The 19,521-nt window shown below is 44.6% G+C and overlaps 1 protein-coding gene across 8 annotated transcripts in view; it reads left to right on the top strand.

Moving 5' to 3' along the window:
* The window catches only part of LOC139408936 (mitogen-activated protein kinase 10), a 99,319-nt gene that overhangs the window by 17,203 nt on the left and 62,595 nt on the right, over positions 1–19,521 (top strand). For 7 of the 8 annotated variants that reach the window (XM_071153426.1, XM_071153432.1, XM_071153424.1 and 4 more), the window contains exon 3: positions 14,441–14,610. The exons of the other annotated variant lie outside the window; for it this stretch is intronic. In XM_071153426.1, the coding sequence (XP_071009527.1) occupies positions 14,441–14,610 (170 nt within the window). The remainder of the gene's footprint in view (positions 1–14,440; positions 14,611–19,521) is intronic. 8 annotated transcript variants of the gene reach the window in all.

Below are 19,521 nucleotides of genomic sequence, written 5' to 3'. Positions count from 1 at the left end.
AAGAATATCCTTCTCTGTTGCCATCAAAAGGAATGCTTCAAGGTTCTCTTGAGTGAGGGAGGTTCTTAGGCGGTTCTTCACGAATTTCAGGGTTGGCTACATAACTGCGGTCCTCTCACTAGTCACCTGAGTGATGGATAGAGTGAGGAGGAACTTGTAGCCCAAACCAATGATGTGATACTCATCCGTGAGCAGATTGTACTGAGACAGGAGAAGATAGCAGCATATCGGGCAGTTTTTACATGTGGAACAACTTCTGCTCACCAACTCCACACTTTCATCAGGATCCTCAAAGGCTTCCGCTGATTCATCACTGGTGGCGGCGGCCCTGGTGTTGTACTCCTCCAATGCTGACTGTTTCAGTCTTTCCCACTGTTGTGCAAGGCTGATCAGTTCAGCCTGCAATGCCGTAACAGTGGCATGTTCATCAAATTCCATTTGCTGAGCTCCTTCATGGCTGTCTCACAGCACTGCATTTGCTGCATAAATGAGGTGAATACTTTCAACAACAGTGTCCAGTACCACATGTGGATCTTGATTTTGTAATCCATGTCTGCATTAGCAATGGGCTCATATTCTGCCAACTCACCTGATTTTCTCTTCTCTTTTTTGTTCTCTTCTCTGGGAGAGCAGTCTGAGCTTTGGCATCACAGTCCTGCTACTCCTCCAGAATGCCATTGTCCCACTCAACAAAGTTGTCTGTTGCCTTCTTCACACCCTCAAAGTCTCGGGCACACTTTCTCAGGTTATCCTCTGTTCCAGTCACCAAGTGCTGTGCTGTTACGATATCCATGCCACTTGTTTGCAAGTATTTAGAGAGAGGGGATGTCTGCTCAAATATCCTGAGAAAAACCTCAGCTGTAAGCATGGTTTCATACTTTAGGAGAGCATCATTGTACCCTTGGGCCTTGCATCGGAAGGCAGGTTTTATGGTCGCATCCTTTTCAATTATTTCCATAGTGATGACCACATCTGTGTAAAGTGCACGGTCAGACTTTGCAAAGCTTCCAAATACTTTCCTCAAGGCCTCGTCTTTAGCCCAACAGCGTGTTTCACCAATTACATCAAGCCATCTGTGTCTCCTGTCCTCACTGGCTTCCTCCCATAGCTTCATGCGCTTGTAGGAATCTCGAACGAACACTGCAATGTCATTCAGTAGTGAGAAAAGGGATTCACTTGCCACAACAACCCCAGTGGTGTCAGTTAGCACAAGGTTGAGGACATGTGAGTGAAACCATATGTGTACTTGGTTAGGAGACTACTGTGAGCAATGCAGAGAAGCCCCTGTATTGTCCCTGCATATTATCTGCTCTGTCTGTTGCATTACCAACACACTGTTTGATATCTATGTCCATCTTCTCAAGGGGCTGTTTCACAAGGTCCACTAAGTACTGTCCAGTCGATGACTCACAGTCAATGACCGCAATCAGTCTCTCGTGGACAACATTAGTGACATATCGCAGAACTACTGCACACTGGTCTTTGGATGTTAAATCCTGTGTTGTGTCCATTTGAATTGATAACATCCCTGCCTTTCTCACTTCAACAGCAATTGTCTGCTGAATCAACATTCTAAAGATTCTGATTTTGCTTAACAACAATATAAGCTCAAGAAACTTGTCATGATTGACGGAAGTCTGCTTGCTGGCTCTGTGGAAAAAGACTTCTGCACTTTCTATGGGTCTTGCTTCTCTCATGTTCCTGTACTCTCTGATTGGCATGTTTCCAGGCCTGCATGCCTCCTTTGACAAATGCACTATCACTGGCTGAAGGTTTTGCAAATGCAAGACATACTGAGCAGAAGTGAGTTACTTTATTGTATGTCAGACATTTTCTGTTTGTGCCATCTTTGGAGTGGAATACATTGGGAATTACACATTGAGGGGTTTGTCTCTGCTAGGTAAAGCCCCGCCTTATCTCAGTTCACTGGTCACCATAGCAGCACCCACTCGTAGCACGCGCTCCAGCAGGTATATCTCACTGGTCACCCCCAAAGCTAATTCCTCCTTTGGTCGTCTTTCCTTCCAGTTCTCTGCTGCCCATGACTGGAACGAATTGCAAAAGTCTCTGAAGCTGGAGACTCACATCTCCTTCACTAGCTTTAAGCACCAGCTGTCAGAGCAGCTTACAGATCACTGCACCTGTACATAGCCCATCTGTAAACAGCCCATCTATCTACCTACCTCATCCCCATACTGGCATTTATTTATTTTGCTCCTTTGCACCCCAGTATCTCTACCTGCACATTCATCTTCTGCCGATCTACCATTCCATTGTTTAATTGCTATATTGTAATTACTTTGCCACCATGGCCTATTTATTTCCTTAACTTACCTCATTTGCACTCACTGTATATAGACTTTTTGTTTTCTTTTGTTCTACTGTATTATTGACTGTATGTTTAGTTTATTCCATGTGTAACTCTGTGTTGTTGTATGTGTCGAATTGCTACGCTTTATCTTGGCCAGGTTGCAGTTGCAAATAAGAACTCGTTCTCAACTAGAAAAAAATAAAAAAATAAAATTAAAATTGTTTTGGATGGTACTGAAAAAAATAAGTACAAATCCTTGGACTGAGGACTGGCAAAATAATAAAATGGATTTACAGTGCTTTTGCTGTCCCTTTCTATTTTCCCTGTACTGGGCTCTGAACCTCTCTCTCTCTCTCCTCTCTCTCTCTCTCTCTCTCTCCTCTCTCTCTCTCTCTCTCTCTCTCTCTCTCTGCATCTGTGGCAAGGACCTTTCTCTTTTTTATTCTCTCCCTCTCTGCTCCACCTTTCCTTTTCTGACCGTCCATTTCGCCGTGCGACTTGTCTAAAATGTTATCGGTAGACAAGCAGGTAGACTGTTGCTATGTGCGGCGCGCGCACCCTTGTGAGGGGACACTGCAGCGAGAGAGTGAGAGTTGTGCCTGATGCGTGGATTCTCCTTCAACTCATTCCTGCTTGCTATATTATCGCTGGTCAAGTTGACTATTCACGGCAGGCCAAAGCGACCCTCAGGCCACCGGGAAATGTCCCGGGGGTCCCGACGGCCAGTCCGCCACTGCCAGCTGCAATTGATGTGGTGAAACAATGTGTGGCGAAGTAGAGGCACAGAAACTTAGATCAATACCTTTGTCCGATAACACTATTAAGCAAAGAATGTATGCTATTGCTCGCAATCGAGACGGAACTCTGACTGAACAACTCAAAAAGTCCCCAATTGGACGTTAGTTGTGAGGGCCGAGACGCCCAGGCTATATTGCCGAAAAATTCCATGGGATCGAATGCTGGGCTTTTGCACAGATGGGGTTCCATCTATGGCGGGAGGGCGTTTAGGCCTCTGCACTCTAGTCATGAATGTGTCTCCCTCTGCCATATTGACGCATTGTATGAAAGAACTGAGCACAGAACTCTGAGATATACTGCAGCAGGTATCTTTGATTATAAATCACATCCACTGCGCGCTCGCCTATTCTCAAAACTATGTGGAGATATTGATCAGAGCATGACAATGTTTTATTTCACACCTTGGTGGTTATCGAGGGCGAGTGTTGGAAATATTTTTCGCATTGAGAGAGGACCTGTTGTCATTCACAATGGATGTAAAACAATAAATAATAAACCTGGTTGACTTTCTGTGTAATGAAATAAAATGTCTCCTTGCCTATGATATATTTGAGAAACTGAATGAACTGAACGCAAGCATGCAGGGGAAATACAAAAACATGCATAAAACAGTGACCGAATCAGTGGATTCAGAGGAAATTATTATTATTGGAGAGAGAGTCTTTCAAAAGCGAAACATGCCAACTTCCCTCGGCTGTGCAAGATTCTAACAGAAAACAGCATCAGTAAGTGTCACACACGAGTGATGACTGCTCACCACCAACGCTTGGAAGAGCACTTTGGGACCTACTTCTCAATCCGCTTGACTGTGATCCTGGCTCAGGTGACATGCTGGTAAGTGAAATCGGACAGCTGATCAAGCTGTCATGTGACCTAATGCATTCACGGGTCTCTACGGGGGAAATTTGGTTCCTGACTCAAAGGGAATAAATACCTGTCACGACTTCTGCCGAAGTTGTTGCCTCTCCTTGTTCGGGCGGTGCTCGGCGTTCGACGTCACCGGTCTTCTAGCCATCATTGATCCTTTTTTCATTTTCCATTGGTTTTGTCTTGTCTTCCCACACACCTGTTTTCAATCCCATTCATTACCTGTTGTGTATTTAACCCTCTGTTTCCCCTCATGTCTTTGTCAGAGATTGTTTTATTGTCAGTGTAGTGTGATTGTTGTATAGGTGCGCGTCGGGTCCTCGTACCCATGTTTGTATGTTTATGTACATTTAGTGTTATGGAGCATACTCTGTGGACTTTATTAAAAGACTAAATTTTTCACTCCATTTGACTCTCCTGCGCCTGACTTCCCTGCCACCTATTACACCTACGCATGACAGAATCTCTGACCAAATATATGAAGTCAGCAGGAGAGGACATGCCCATGGAGCTGGAGGAACGCGTTCAAGAACAAGCGAGGGAGCTTGACGTTATCAACCTCCGTCATGGATCACATTGTCATGAAAATGGATCGCTGGGAGAGACAGGGAGTTTCTCCAGTGCCACCACCACCACATCCGGAATCTCCCGTGAACGTTTTTTCCTCTCCGGAATCGAGGATCCATTTATCCCTACCTACGGGATACAACGGAGATACTGCCGGCTGCCAGGGTTTCCTCCTTAAACTGAACTTGTATCTAGCCACGGCCTCCCCAGTACCATCTGACCGTGAGAAGAGTTACGCCCTCGTCTCATGCCTCACCGGGAAAGCCCTGGAATGGGCCAGCGCTGTGTGTAGTAGGGAGGATGCGGCGCTGGACCATTTTGAGGAGTTCACCCGCCAATTCCGAATAGTATTCGATCACCCACCTGAAGGCAAAGCAGCGGTTGAGCTTCTCTATCATCTGAGGCAGGAGACGAGGAGTGCACAGGATTTTGCTTTGGAGTTTAGGACCTTGGCTGCCCGCGCTGGATGGAGCGACAGGGCCCTGATCGACCATTACCGTTGTAGTTTACGCGAGGACGTCCGTCGGGAGCTGGCCTGTAGAGACACCACCCTCACCTTCGACCAGCTGGTGGACATGTCCATCAAGCTGGACAACATGCTGGCTACTCGTGGACGTCTAGATCGGGGTCTGGTTGTTCCATCCTCCCGCACCCTCTCTCCCGAACCTATGGAATTGGGAGGGATGGTGCGCAGGGAGACCGGAGGGGGTTCCCGCTCGAGCACCATTCAAGGTCGCAGAGAGCACACTGCTGGTCGGTGCCGGGTTGGTTCCTCTGGGAATAGAGAGGGCAGGCAGGGCATTCTGGCGTCACCCCAGGTGAGTAGGCACCATTCTCATCCAGAGCCCTCTGCACTAATGTTTGTCTCTGTCTCTTTTCCTGATTTTTCACTGCATTCCCAGTATAAGGCGCTAGTAGATTCGGGTGCGGCTGGGAATTTCATAAATAAAAGTCTAGCTCATAGTTTAGGGATCCCTATTGTTCCTGTGGATATGCCTTTCCCTATTCATGCCTTAGATAGTTGACCATTAGGGTCAGGGTTTATCAGGGAGGTAACCGCACCTTTGTGTATGATAACGCAGGAGGGTCACAAGGAGAAGATTAGTCTTTTCCTTATTGATTCTCCTGCGTATTCTGTGGTGCTAGGCCTACCCTTTCCGTTGGTGCTACTACGGTGGAAAGTCCAGACCAGGTCTCCACCGTGCGCATTCCCCCCGAATATGCCGATTTGGCTCTCGCCTTCTGTAAAAAGAAGGCGACTCAATTACCACCCCATCGACGGGGGGATTGTGCGATAGATCTCCTGGTAGACGCTGCATATCCCAAGAGTCACGTGTATCCCCTGTCGCAAGCGGAGACGGAGGCTATGGAGACATATGTCTCTGAATCCCTGCATCAGGGGACACCCTTTTCTCATCTGGACTGACCACCGCAATCTGGAGTATATCCGGCAGGCGAAGAGATTGAATCCTTGCCAGGCAAGGTGGGCCATGTTTTTCACTCGTTTTGTGTTTACTCTTTCTTACAGACCAGGCTCCCAGAACGTTAAGGCAGACGCATTGTCTTGGCTGTATGACACAGAGGAGCGGTCCATGGATCCCACTCCCATACTCCCAGCTTTGTGTTTGGTGGCGCCAGTAGTGTGGGAGCTGGACGCGGACATTGAGCGGGCGTCACGTGCAGAGCCTTCTCCCCCTGAGTGTCCAGCTGGTCGTCTGTACGTTCCGTCTGCTGTCCACGACCGATTGATATATTGGGCTCACACGTCACCCTCCTCTGGTCATCCTGGGATAGGTCGGACGATGCGCTGTCTTGACGGGAGATACTGGTGGCCCACTTTAGCTAAGGACGTGAGGATTTATGTTTCTTCCTGCTCGGTGTGCGCCCGGTGCAAGGCTCCTAGACACCTGCCCAGAGGTAAGCTACAACCTCTACCCGTTCCTCAACGGCCGTGGTCGCACCTGTCGGTGGATTTTTTGACTGATCTTCCACCTTCACAGGGTTACACCACGATCATGGTCGTTGTGGATCGGTTTTCTAAGTCCTGTCGTCTCCTCCCTTTGCCCGGTCTCCCTACGGCCTTACAAACTGCAGAGGCCCTGTTTACACACGTTTTCCGGCACTATGGGGTGCCTGAGGGTATAGTGTCTGATCGGGGTCCCCAGTTCACATCAAGGGTCTGGAAGGCGTTCATGGAGCGTCTGGGGATCTCGGTTAGTCTTACCTCAGGTTTTCACCCCGAGAGTAATGGGCAGGTGGAGAGAGTTAACCAGGATGTGGGTAGGTTTCTGCGGTCTTATTGCCAGGATCGGCCGGGGGAGTGGGCGAAGTTCGTGCCCTGGGCAGAGATGGCTCAGAACTCGCTACGTCACTCCTCCACTAACCTTACTCCCTTTCAATGTGTATTAGGGTATCAGCCGGTTCTGGCTCCTTGGCATCAGAGCCAGACCGAGGCCCCTGTGGTGGACAATTGGTTTCGGCACGCTGAGGAGACCTGGGAGGCAGCCCACGTCCACCTTCAGCGTGCCATAAGGCGCCAGAAAATTGGCGCAGACCGTCGCCGCAGTGAGGCCCCAGTGTTCGCACCAGAGGACAGGGTCTGGCTCTCGACCCGAAACCTGCCCCTTCGCCTGCTCTGCCGGAAGCTGGGTCCGCGGTTTGTGGGGCCGTTTAAAGTCCTGAGGAGAGTGAACGAGGTATGTTATAGGTTACAACTACCCACTCTTTACCGTATTAACCCCTCGTTCCATGTGTCTCTCCTCAGGCCGATGGTGGCTGGCCCGCTCCAGGAGGCTGAAGTGCGTAATGTTCCTCCGCCTCATCTAGACATCGAGGGGGTTCCGGCGTACTCTGTTCGATCCATTTTGGATTCGAGACGTCGGGCGAGGGGCCTTCAGTACCTCGTGGACTGGGAGGGGTACGGGCCGGAGGAGAGATGCTGGGTTCCGGTGGAGGACGTGTTAGATCCTTCCATGTTATCAGAATTCCACTGTCTCCATCCGGATCGCCCTGCACCTCGCCTTCCGGGTCGTCCCCGAGGCCGGTGTCGAGGCGCAGCTGGAGCCGCGCGTCAGGGCCCGCCCCCTGTCACGACTTCTGCCGAAGTCGTTGCCTCTCCTTGTTCGGGCGGTGCTCGGCGTTCGACGTCACCGGTCTTCTAGCCATCATTGATCCTTTTTTCATTTTCCATTGGTTTTGTCTTTTCTTCCCACACACCTGTTTTCAATCCCATTCATTACCTGTTGTGTATTTAACCCTCTGTTTCCCCTCATGTCTTTGTCAGAGATTGTTTTATTGTCAGTGTAGTGTGATTGTTGTATAGGTGCGCGTCGGGTCCTCGTACCCATGTTTGTATGTTTATGTACATTTAGTGTTATGGAGCATACTCTGTGGACTTTATTAAAAGACTCCATTTTTCACTCCATTTGACTCTCCTGCGCCTGACTTCCCTGCCACCTATTACACCTACGCATGACAATACCCTGCTCCCTCTGAGCATTAATGCCGCTTTCAAAATAACTGGGAACTCGGAAATCTCCGACTTCAAACATCAGTGAATTCAAGACAACTGGGAAATATAGCTCTGACTGGAATTATTTTTTTTTGAATGGACATTCATCTTGAACGACTTTCTGACCTAAAGATCACTGACGTCATGATTTTACCTCTTTTTCAGATTTCCCATTTGTCTTGAAAGTACCATCAGTGCTCTCATCCGCATTAAAACCAAATATCGATCCAGGTTGGATATGAGATGAGGTGATGAGATGAGGTTCACACTTTTGACCACCCCCCTGATTTTGAGAAGCTCTGAGAAGCTCTGCTCTGACATGCATCTAGCACACCCATCTCATTAGTGGTGGTGAGATAAAATACATTATGTCAGACTAATTTGCAATTGACTGTCATAGCCCCACATTAAAAGTATGTGATGGTGAGTTGAGAAGACCATCATAAATACTGTTAGAATGTTTTTTCATTGACTGCCATAGCCCGAAATAAAAAAGTTAACATTGGCTGTTAATTATATACTTTTTTTTCACATGGTTGGGGTCATGAGATTTTTCAGATATCAAAATGGGGTTGTAAGCCAAAATAGTTTGGGAAGCCCTGTAATAGATTGTTATCATCATAGTTGTCATGCCATCCAACATCACATACAGTATGGGACAATGTTACACTACTGGTGCTAGTGGTGATAACGAACCAATGGAAGATTCTTATGTTAGACTGAAACTGATTGGGGTTGATTATTTGTTATTTGTTGCAATTCGAACCACTGGCATCATATCATAAATGGCGTCCAACTGAGTAAAATATATAGAAAATATATATTTTGATCATTTGCAGCAGAGTCAACGATGAATGGATGGATACATCTCTGGGATGTAACCTGTAGTTAATAAAAGCTGTCTAGAGCCCTCTCACTAACTTCAATAAAATATTGCAATGATATAAAATCTTTATTAATTACGATCAAATTAGCCTTGTCAGTTTAATTGTTAGTCGGCTCTAGGATAAAAAGCATGTATCTTGGTAGAACTGGATTTAATGGACTGGCTGTTGATTTTCTTCCCTTAGTCTAGTTCTCTTTAGATATTGCATGTGACCCAAGTGCCACCCTATTTCCTATGTAGTGCACTACTTCTGACCAGGGCCCACAGGGTGCATAGAAATATAATTAAAGCACTATATACAGTATCTCTGTAGTGCAAGTTCACAGCTCTCTTATCCAGAATTATGCGGACGTGATTTGTCATGGAATATAGTTGGATTATGTACGCATCTTTGGACAAGCAATTACTAGATTGGACTGGACATGTACTGATATGCACACGGAGTCATGTGTGCGTCCTATGTGGCTCAGTTGGTGAGAGCGTGGCGCTGGCAATACCAAGGCCGTGGGTTCAATTCTTGCAGGGATCACATGGATTTTTTTTGTAATTAACTCCTTTTGTAATTTTGTTACTTTATTGAAGAGATAGTAAAATGATGGAAAGACAGGGGAGATAGGAGGAGCATGAGTCAAAGGGTTTTGGGCCGTATTTGAACCCATGCCGACTCTGGCATACAGTGGGGCAAAATAGTATTTAGTCAGCCACCAATTGTGCAAGTTCTCCCACTTAAAAATATGAGAGAGGCCTGTAATTTTCATCATAGGTACACTTCAACTATGACAGACAAAATGAGAAAAAAATTCCAGAAAATCACATTGTAGGATTTTTTATGAATTGATTTGCAAATTATGGTGGAAAATAAGTAATTGGTCAATAACAAAAGTTTATCTCAATAAAAAAACTTTGTTATATACCCTTTGTTGGCAATGACAGAGGTCAAACGTTTTCTGTAAGTCTTCACAAGGTTTTTGCACACTGTTGCTGGTATTTTGGCCCATTCCTCCATGCAGACCTCTTCTAGAGCTGTGATGTTTTGGGGCTGTTGCTGGGCAACACGGACTTTCAACTCCCTCCAAAGATTTTCTATGGGATTGAGATCTGGAGACTGGCTAGGCCACTCCAGGACCTTGAAATGCTTCTTACGAAGCCACTCCTTCGTTGCCCGGGTGGTGTGTTTGGGATCATTGTCATGCTGAAAGACCCAGCCACGTTCCATCTTCAATGCCCTTGCTGATGGAAGGAGGTTTTCACTGTATGTGTGTGCCGGGTCAGCGGCTGGACTACACCGGCCACTGGGATCACATGGAGTTTTAATGCAGACCTACACCGTAGACATAACCACAGCACCATGTTGCGTCCCTATCCTGTCCGGTTTATGCTGCCTGCTGGTTATGTCTCCCTGCTAGTTATGTATGATGATACGCCCACTCTCATGCAAGTCCTTTGTCCACAGAATACTGTACTGTATGTTTTGTTTTCATGGTTGTCTGTGAATGTCCATACAGAAAAAAGGATTGAGGAAATGGAGGGAATAGGAATGTCTTAATATAAATTCAGGAAATTAGTGCCAACAACAGCAGTCAGTTGTACAGTGCCTTCAGAAAATATTCATACCCCTTGACTTATTCCATATTTTGTTGTGTAACAGCCTGAATTCAAAATTGATGAAATAAAAAAAAATCTCACCCATCTACACACAATACCACGTAATGACAAAGTTTAATTACATGTTTTTTAGAAAACTTTGCAAATGTATTTAAAGCGAAATACAGAAATATCTAATATCTTTACACAAGTAATCACAACCCTGAGTCACTACATGTTAGAATTGCCTTTGGCAGTAATAACAGCTGTGAGTCTTTCTGGGTAAATGTCTAAGAGCTTTGCACACCTGGATTGTACACTATTTGCACATGATTCTTAAAAAATCTTCGGGCCCTGTCAAATTGGTTGTTGATCATTGCTAGACAACCATTTTCAGGTCTTGCCATAGATTTTCAAACTAACTCGGCATCTTCCAGTGTCTGGTGGAAAGCAGACTGAAACAGGTTTTTCTCTATGCTTTTGCCTGTGCTCCATATTTAGTATTTTTTTTTATCCTGAAAAACTCCCCAGTCCTTGACAATTACAGGCATACACATAACATGATGAAACCACCTTATGCTTGAAAATATGGAGAGCGGTACGCAGTGATGTATTGGATTTGCCCAAAACATATCACTTTGTATTCAGGACAAAAAGTGAATTGCTTTGCCACATTTCTTGCCATATTATTTTAGTGCCTTGTGGCAAACAGGATGCATGTTTTGGAATATTTTTATTCTGTACAGGCTTCCTTCTTTTCATTTTGTCAATTAGGCTAGTATTGTGGAGTAAATACAATGTTGTTGGTCCATCCTAAATGTTCTCCTATTACAGCCATTAAACTCTGTAACTGTTTTAGTCACCATGGTGAAATCCCTGAGCGGTTTCCTTCCTCTCCGGTGACTGACTTAGGAGCGGCGCCTGTTTTTTTTGTAGTGACTGGGTGTATTGATACAACATCCAAAGTATATTTAATAACTTTACCATGCTCAAAGGGATATTCAATGTGTGCCCATCTACCAATAGGTGCCCTTCTTTGCGAGGCATTGGAAAACCTCCCTGGACTTTGTGGTTGAATCTGTGTTTGAAATTCAGAGCTCAACTGAGGGACCTTACAGATAATTGTATGTGTGAGGTAGAGAGATGAGGTAGTCATTAAAAAATCAGATTAAACACAATTATTGCACACGGAGTGAGTCCATGCAACTTATTATGTATAGTTGAAGTCGAAAGTGTACATACACTTATGTTGGAGTCATTAAAACTTGTTTTTTAACCACTCCACAAATTTCTTGTTGAACAAACTATAGTTTTGGCAAGTCGGTTAGGACATATACTTTGTGCATGACACAAGTAATTTTTCCAACAATTGTTTACAGACAGATTGTTTCACTTATAATTCACTGTATCACAATTCCAGTGGATCAGAAGTTTAGATACACTAAGTTGACTGTGCCGTTAAACAGCTTGGAAAATTCCAGAAAATTATGTCATGGCTTCTGATAGGCTAATTGACATCATTTGAGTCAATTGGAGGAGTACCTGTGGATTTATTTCAATGCCTACCTTCAAACTCAGTGCCTCTGCTTGACGTCATGGGAAAATCAAAAGAAATCAGCCAAGACCTCAGAAAAAAATTGTAGACCTCCACAAGTCTGGTTCATCCTTGGGAGGAATTTCCAAATGCCTGAAGGTACCTCGTTCATCTGTACCCAAGTATAAACACCATGGGACCACGCAGCCGCCATACCGCTCAGGAAGGAGATGCGTTCTGTCTCCTAGAGATGAATGTACTTTGGTGCGAAAAGTGCAAATCAATCTCAGAACAACAGCAAAGGACCTTGTGAAGATGCTGGAGGAAACAGGTACAAAAGTATCTATATCTACAGTAAAATGAGTTCTATATCGACATAACATGAAAGGCCGCTCAGCAAGGAAGAAGCCACTGCTCCAAAAACCGCCATAAAAAAGCCAGACCACGGTTTGCAACTGCACATGAGGTCAAAGATCTTACTTTTTGGAGAAATGTCCTCTGGTCTGATGAAACAAAAATAGAACTGTTTGGCCATAATGACCATCGTTATGTTTGGAGGAAAAAGGGGGAGGCTTGCAAGCCAAAGAACACCATCCCAACCGTGAAGCACGGGGGTGGCAGCATCATGTTGTGGGGATGCTTTGCTGCAGGAGGGACTGGTGCACTTCTCAAAATAGATGGCATCATGAGGAAATATAATTATGTGGATATATTGAAGCAACATCTCAAGACATCAGTCAGGAAGTTAAAGCTTGAGTGCAAATGGGTCTTCCATTGACCCCAAGCATACTTCCAAAGTTGTGGCAAAATGGCTTAAGGAAAACAAAGTCAGGGTATTGGAGATGCCATCACAATACCCTGACCTAAATCCTATAGAAAATGTGTGGGCAGAACTGAAAAAGCGTGTGCGAGCAAGGAGGCCTACAAACCTGACTCAGTTACACCAGGCGCTTGATTGATTGATTTGTTTGTATTATGCAGTCTGAATATATAACATATGGCTTTATTTTGCAGACATGTTGTAGTCATCATGATATTAATTAACATTGTATTATATACACTACTTGACCAAAAGTATGTGGACACCTTCTCTTTCAACATCTCATTCCAAATTCATGGGCATTAATATGGAGTTGTTCCCCCTTTGCTGCTATAACAGCCTCCATTCTTCTGGGAAGGCTTTCCACTAGATGTTGGAACACTGCTGCGGGGACTTGCTTCCATTCAGTCACAAGAGCATTAAGGAGGTCGGGCACTGATGTTGGGCGATTAGGCCTGGCTCGCAGTCAGCATTCCAATTCATCCCAAAGATGTTCAATGGGGTTGAGGTCAGGGCTCTGTGCAGGCCATTCAAGTTCTTCCACACTGTTCGAGACAAACCATTTCTGTATGGACCTCGCTTTGTGCACTGAGGCCTTACCCAAACTGTTGCCACAAAGTTGCATCATTAAGATTTCCCTTCACTGGAGCTAAAGGGCTTAGCCTGCACCATGAAAAACAGTCCCAGACCATTATTCCTCCTCCATCAAACTTTATAGTTGGCACTATGCATTCGGGCAGGTAGTATTCTTGCATCCGCCAATCCCAGATTCATCCGTCGGACTGTCAGATGGTGAAGCGTGATTCATCACTCCAAAGGACGCGTTTCCACTGCTCCAGAGTCCAATGGTGGCGAGCTTTACGCCACTCCAGCCGACACATGGCATTGCACATGGTGATCTTAGGCTTGTGTGCGGCTACTTGGACATGGAAACCCATTCCATGATGCTCCCGACAAACAGTTATTGTGCTGCGTTGCTTCCAGATGCAGTTTGAAACTCTGTTGTGAATGTTGCAACCGAGGACAGGCAATTTTTACATGCTTCAGCACATGGCGGACACGTTCGATGAGCTTGTGCGGCCTACCACTTTGCGGCTGAGCAAAACAGCACACTAATATAACTTACAGTTGACTGGGGTAGCAGGGCAGAAATTTGATGAACTGACTTGTTGGAAAGGTGGCATCCACATTGAAAGTCAGTGAGCTCGTCAGTAAGGCCAATGTTTGACTATGGAGATTGCATGGCTGTGTGCAATTTTTTTTATTTTACACCTGTCAGCAATGGGTGTGGCTGAAATAGCAGAATCCAGTAATTTACTTTTGTATATATAGTGTATTTGTTGTATTTTTTTAAACTGCACTGTCGGTTAGGGGCTCGTAAGTAAGCATTTCACTGTGTTGTATTCGGCGCATGTGACTAATAACATTTGATTTGAATGAACGAATAAACGCACAAACAAATGGACGAACAAATTACTTAAATGTAATAATTCAACTGGTGGAAGTGCCAGTCAGAGAGGTGAAAGTGACATCACTGATCTTTGTTTGTTTGTTTACTGCAGGGTTTTGGTAAACAATTGGATGTGTCATACATTGGCAAGCATTACAACATGAGCAAATGCAAAGTGGACAACCAGTTCTACAGTGTGGAAGTAGGAGATTCCACCTTCACAGTTCTCAAACGTTACCAGAATCTAAAACCCATCGGTTCTGGAGCTCAGGGAATCGTCTGGTGAGTACTGAATCCTCATTTTACACTCTTTATAGTGTAGTGAATGAAAATGTACATTATAGTGGCAAAACCAACTGTATACCTTAATATTTGGTTGATGTATAATGTGTTAGTAGATAGAGTTGTGTGGCTGTATGGTCATTGCATTATGATCTTTGCAAAGATTTATACTGTGTATCAAGGTGGCACGTGTATTTGTATATGTGTTTGTACAGTATGTGTGAGATTAAAACCTTGAGTTTGATTAACGAAGAGTTCTAGAAGAATACCAAATTGATTATTAAAGCTGCAAGCAGCAATGCTGGGGTTCAAGCTGTGGGCCCACTGTACCACCATCAGGACAAATAGGGCACATCACCCTAGGATGAGCTACTTCTGTCATTTTACCATGCTTACCAAATATCAGAACTCAACATCAAACAGATCATGCAATATGCGATTGATGTATTTTGAACCATTTGTATTGATGTTGACTACTTTAAACGTCTTCTCCAGAACCGCTTAACTGATCAGTACCAAGTTTGGTACATAACATCTATGTACTCATGTTTTTGAATGCAGGACTGAAGCTCAAACAATATGGCCGCTATGAGCCAATGAGCTTGCATTAATGTTTTTTCTTGTCCAACAGGGCCACCATGCAGCCAAACTGAACCATACTTTTATTTATTTTTCAAATTTATTTAACCTTTATTCAACTGCGACCTGGCCAAGATAAAGCAAAGCAGTTCGACACATACAACAACACAGAGTTACACATGGAATAAACAAACATACAGTGAATAATACAATAGAAAAAGTCTATATACAGTGTGTGCAAATGAGGTAGGATAAGGGAAGAAAGGCAATAAATAGGCCATGGTGGCGAAGTAATTACAATATAACAATTAAACACTGGAATGGTAGATGTGCAGAAGATGAATGTGCAAGTAGAGATACTGGGGTGCAAAGGAGCAAGATAAATACATACATACAGTATGGGGATGAGGTAGTTGGATGGGCTATTTAAAAATGGGCTATGTACAGGTGCAGTGACCTGTGAGCTGCTCTGACAGCTGGTGCTTAACTTCTCTAGGATAGGCAGCATTTGGCATTTTGGATGAAAAGCATGCCCAAATTCAACTGTCTGCTACTCATCCCCAGAAGATAAGATATTCATATTATTAGTAGATTTGGATAGAAAACACTCTGAAGTTTCTAAAACTGTTTGAATCATGTCTGTGAGTATAACAGTAGCAGGCAAAACCCAGACGACAAACCATTCAGATTCTCTTTTTTTTTAGGTCACTCTCTTTTCAGTGGGTTTTCATTGGGAATCCAGATTTCTAAGGGACTTGCTTGCCATTCCTACCACTTCCACTGGATGTTACCAGTCTTTAGAAATTGGTTGAGGTTATTCCTTTGTGTAATGAAGAAGTACGGCCATCTTGAACGAGGGTCACTAGAGGATAGAGGAGCATGACCAGAAAGCATGTTTCAGTTTGTTTTCTTCCTGTATTGAACAGAGATCACCCCGTCTTCAATTTTATTGATTATTTACTTTAAAAATACCTAACGTTGTATTACAGAAGTAGTTTGAAATGTTTTGGCAAAGTTTACAAGTACCTTTTGAGATATTTTGTAGTCATGTTGCGCAAGTTGGAACCGGTGTTTTTCTGGATCAAACGCGCCAAATAAATGGACATTTTGGATATGTGTGGACAGAATTAATCGAACAAAAGGACCATTTGTGATGTTTATGGGACATATTGGAGTGCCAGCAGAAGAAGCTCGTCAAAGGTAAGGCATGATTTATATTTTTATTTCTGTGTTTTGTGTCGCGCCTGCAGGGTTGAAATATGTTTTCTCTCTTTTGTTTATGGAGGTGCTATCCTCAGATAATAGCATCGTTTGCTTTTGCCGAAAAGCCTTTTTGAAAATTGACATGTTGGCTGGATTCACAACACGTGTAGCTTTTAATTTGGTATCTTACATGTGTGATTTCATGAAAGATAGATTTTTATATGAATTTATTTGAGTTTGGCGCTCTGCATTTTCTCTGGCTTTTGGCCAAGTGGGACGCTACCACATATCCCAGAGAGGTTAAAGCTAGTGAGGGAGATATGAGTCTCCAGCTTCAGTGATTTTTGCAGTTTGTTCCAGTCATTGGCAGCAGAGAACTGGAAGGAAAGGCGGCCAAAGGAAGAATTGGCTTTGGGGTGACCAGTAAGATATACCTGCTGGAGCGCGTGCTACGGGTGGGTGCTGCTATGGTGACCAGTGAGCTGAGATAAGGCGGGGCTTTACCTAGCAGAGACTTGTAGATGACCTGGAGCTAGTGGGTTTGGCGACGAGTATGAAGTGAGGGCCAGCCAACGAGAGCGTACAGGTCGCAGTGGTGGGTAGTATATGGGTCCTTTGATGACAAAATGGATGGCACTGTGATAGACTGCATCCAATTTGTTGAGTAGAGTGTTGGAGGCTATTCTGTAAACAACTTCGCCAAAGTCGAGGATTGGTAGGATGGTCAATTTTACGAGGGTATATTTGGCAGCATGAGTGAAGGATGCTTTGTTGCGAAATAGGAAGCCGATTCTAGATTTAATTTTGGATTGGAGATGCTTAATGTGAGTCTGGAAGGAGAGTTTACAGTCTAACCAGACACCTAGGTATTTCTAGTTGTCCACATATTCTAAGTCAGAACCGTCCAGAGTAGTGATGCTGGACTGGCGGGCAGGTGCAGGAAGCGATTGGTTGAAGAGTATGCATTTAGTTTTACTTGCATTTAAGAGCAGTTGGAGGCCATGGAAGGAGAGTTGTATGGCATTGAAGCTTAGTTAGTTATTTACCACAGTGTCCAAATAAGGGCCAGAAGAATGGTGATCAGAGAATCACCAGCAGCAAGAGCGACATCAATGATGTATACAGAGAAGAATGTCGGCCCGAGAATTGAATCCTGTGGCACCCCTATAGAGACTGCCAGAGGTCCGGACAACAGGCCCTCTGATTTGACACACTGAGCTCTATCAGAGAAGTAGTTGGTGAACCAGGCGAAGCAATTATTTGAGAAACCAAGGCTGTTGAGTCTGCCGATAAGAATGTGGTAATTGAGTCGAACACCTTGGCCAGGTCGATGAATACAGCTGCACAGTAGTGTCTCTTATCGATGGCGGTTATGATATCGTTTAGGACCTTGAGCATGGCTGAGGTGCACCCATGACCAGCTCTGAAACCAGATTGCATAGCAGAAAAGGTACGGTGGGATTCGAAATGGTCAGTAATCTGTTTGATAACTTGGCTTTCGAAGACCTTGGAAAGGCATGGTAGGATAGATATAGGTCTGTAGCAGTTTGGGTCTAGAGTGTCTCCCCCTTTGAAGAGGGGGATGACCGCGGCACCTTTCCAATCTTTGGGGATCTCAGACGATACGAAAGAGAGGTTGAACAGGATAGTAATAGGGGTTGCAACAATTTCGGCAGATCATTTTAGAAAAAGAGGGTCAAGATTGTCTAGCCCAGCTGATTTGTAGGGGTCCAGATTTTGCAGCTCTTTCAGAACATCAGCTATCTGGATTTGGGTGAAGGAGAAGTGGGGGAGGCTTGGGTGAGTTGGTGCAGGGCTGTTGACCGGGGTAGGGGTAGCCAGGTGGAAAGCATGGCCAGCTGTAGAAAAATGCTTATTGAAATTCTCAATTATAGTGGATTTATCGGTGGTGACAGTGTTTCCTAGCCTCAGTGCAGTGGGCAGCTGGGAGAAGGTGCTCTTATTCTCCATGGACTTTACAGTGTCCCAGAACTTTTTTGAGTTTGTGCTACAGGATGCAAATTTCTGTTTGAAAAAAGCTAGCCTTAGGAAAGCTAACTGCCAGTGTGTACTGGTTCCTAACTTCCCTGAAAAGTTGCATATCACGGGGGCTATTCGATGCAAATGCAGAAATTCACAAGATGTTTTTGTGCTAGTAAAGGGCTGACAGGTCTGGAGAGAACCAAGGGCTATATCTGTTCCTGGTTCTACATTATTTGAATGGTGCATGCTTATTTAAGATGGTGAGGAAGGAACTTTTAAAGAATAACCTGGTATCCTCTACTGACGGGATGAGGTCAATATCCTTCCAGGATACCCGGGCCAGGTCGATTAGAAAGGCCTGCTCTCTGAAGTGTTTTCGGGAGCGTTTGACAGTGATGTGGGGTGTGTTGTTTGACTGCAGACCCATTACGAATGCAGGCAATGAGGCAGTGATTGCTGAGATCTTGGTTGAAAACAGCCGAGGAGTATTTGGAGGGCAAGTTGATTAGGATGATATCTATGAGGGTGACCGTGATTACGGATTTTGGTTCATTGATAATTTGTGTGAGGTTGAGGGCATCAAGCTTAGATTGTAGGATGGCCGGGGGTTAAGCATGTCCCAGTTTAGGTGACCCAGTTTAGGTGACCTAGCAGCACTAGCTCTGAAGCTAGATGGGGGGGCAATCAATTCACATATGGTGTCCAGGGCACAGCTGGGGGCAGAGGGTGATCTATAGCAAGCGGCAACATTGAGAGACTTGTTTCTGGAAAGGTGTATTTTTAAAAGTAGAAGCTCAAATTGTTTGGGTACAGACCTGGATAGTAAGACAGAACTCTGCAGGCTATCTCTTGTCGTGGAAATTTCCTTAATTACCAAATGATGAGAGAGCAAATCACACACGAGTCAGAGTTATGCTTAATCTTCACCTTTAATAATAATTAAGCTTTTGCAATAGCATTTTGACTTTCAACAGTTCAGTATCTCCAATGAAAAGTTGAGAGTGGCCAACATAATGGCAAATGGGATTCTTTATAGGAAAGATCCACCCCCCCTAGACGACATGACAAAACACATGTCTTAGGAACTTACACAAAGAAAAAACTTTACTTCAGAGAGGAGTATCCCCAAAGAAGACAGAGTTGGCT

The sequence above is a fragment of the Oncorhynchus clarkii genome, chromosome 5 (genome assembly GCF_045791955.1).
Source record: "Oncorhynchus clarkii lewisi isolate Uvic-CL-2024 chromosome 5, UVic_Ocla_1.0, whole genome shotgun sequence".
Classification (NCBI taxonomy): domain Eukaryota; kingdom Metazoa; phylum Chordata; class Actinopteri; order Salmoniformes; family Salmonidae; genus Oncorhynchus; species Oncorhynchus clarkii.
The sequence above is the reverse complement of the archived record's forward strand: the minus strand, read 5'-3'. Positions and strand labels throughout refer to the sequence as shown.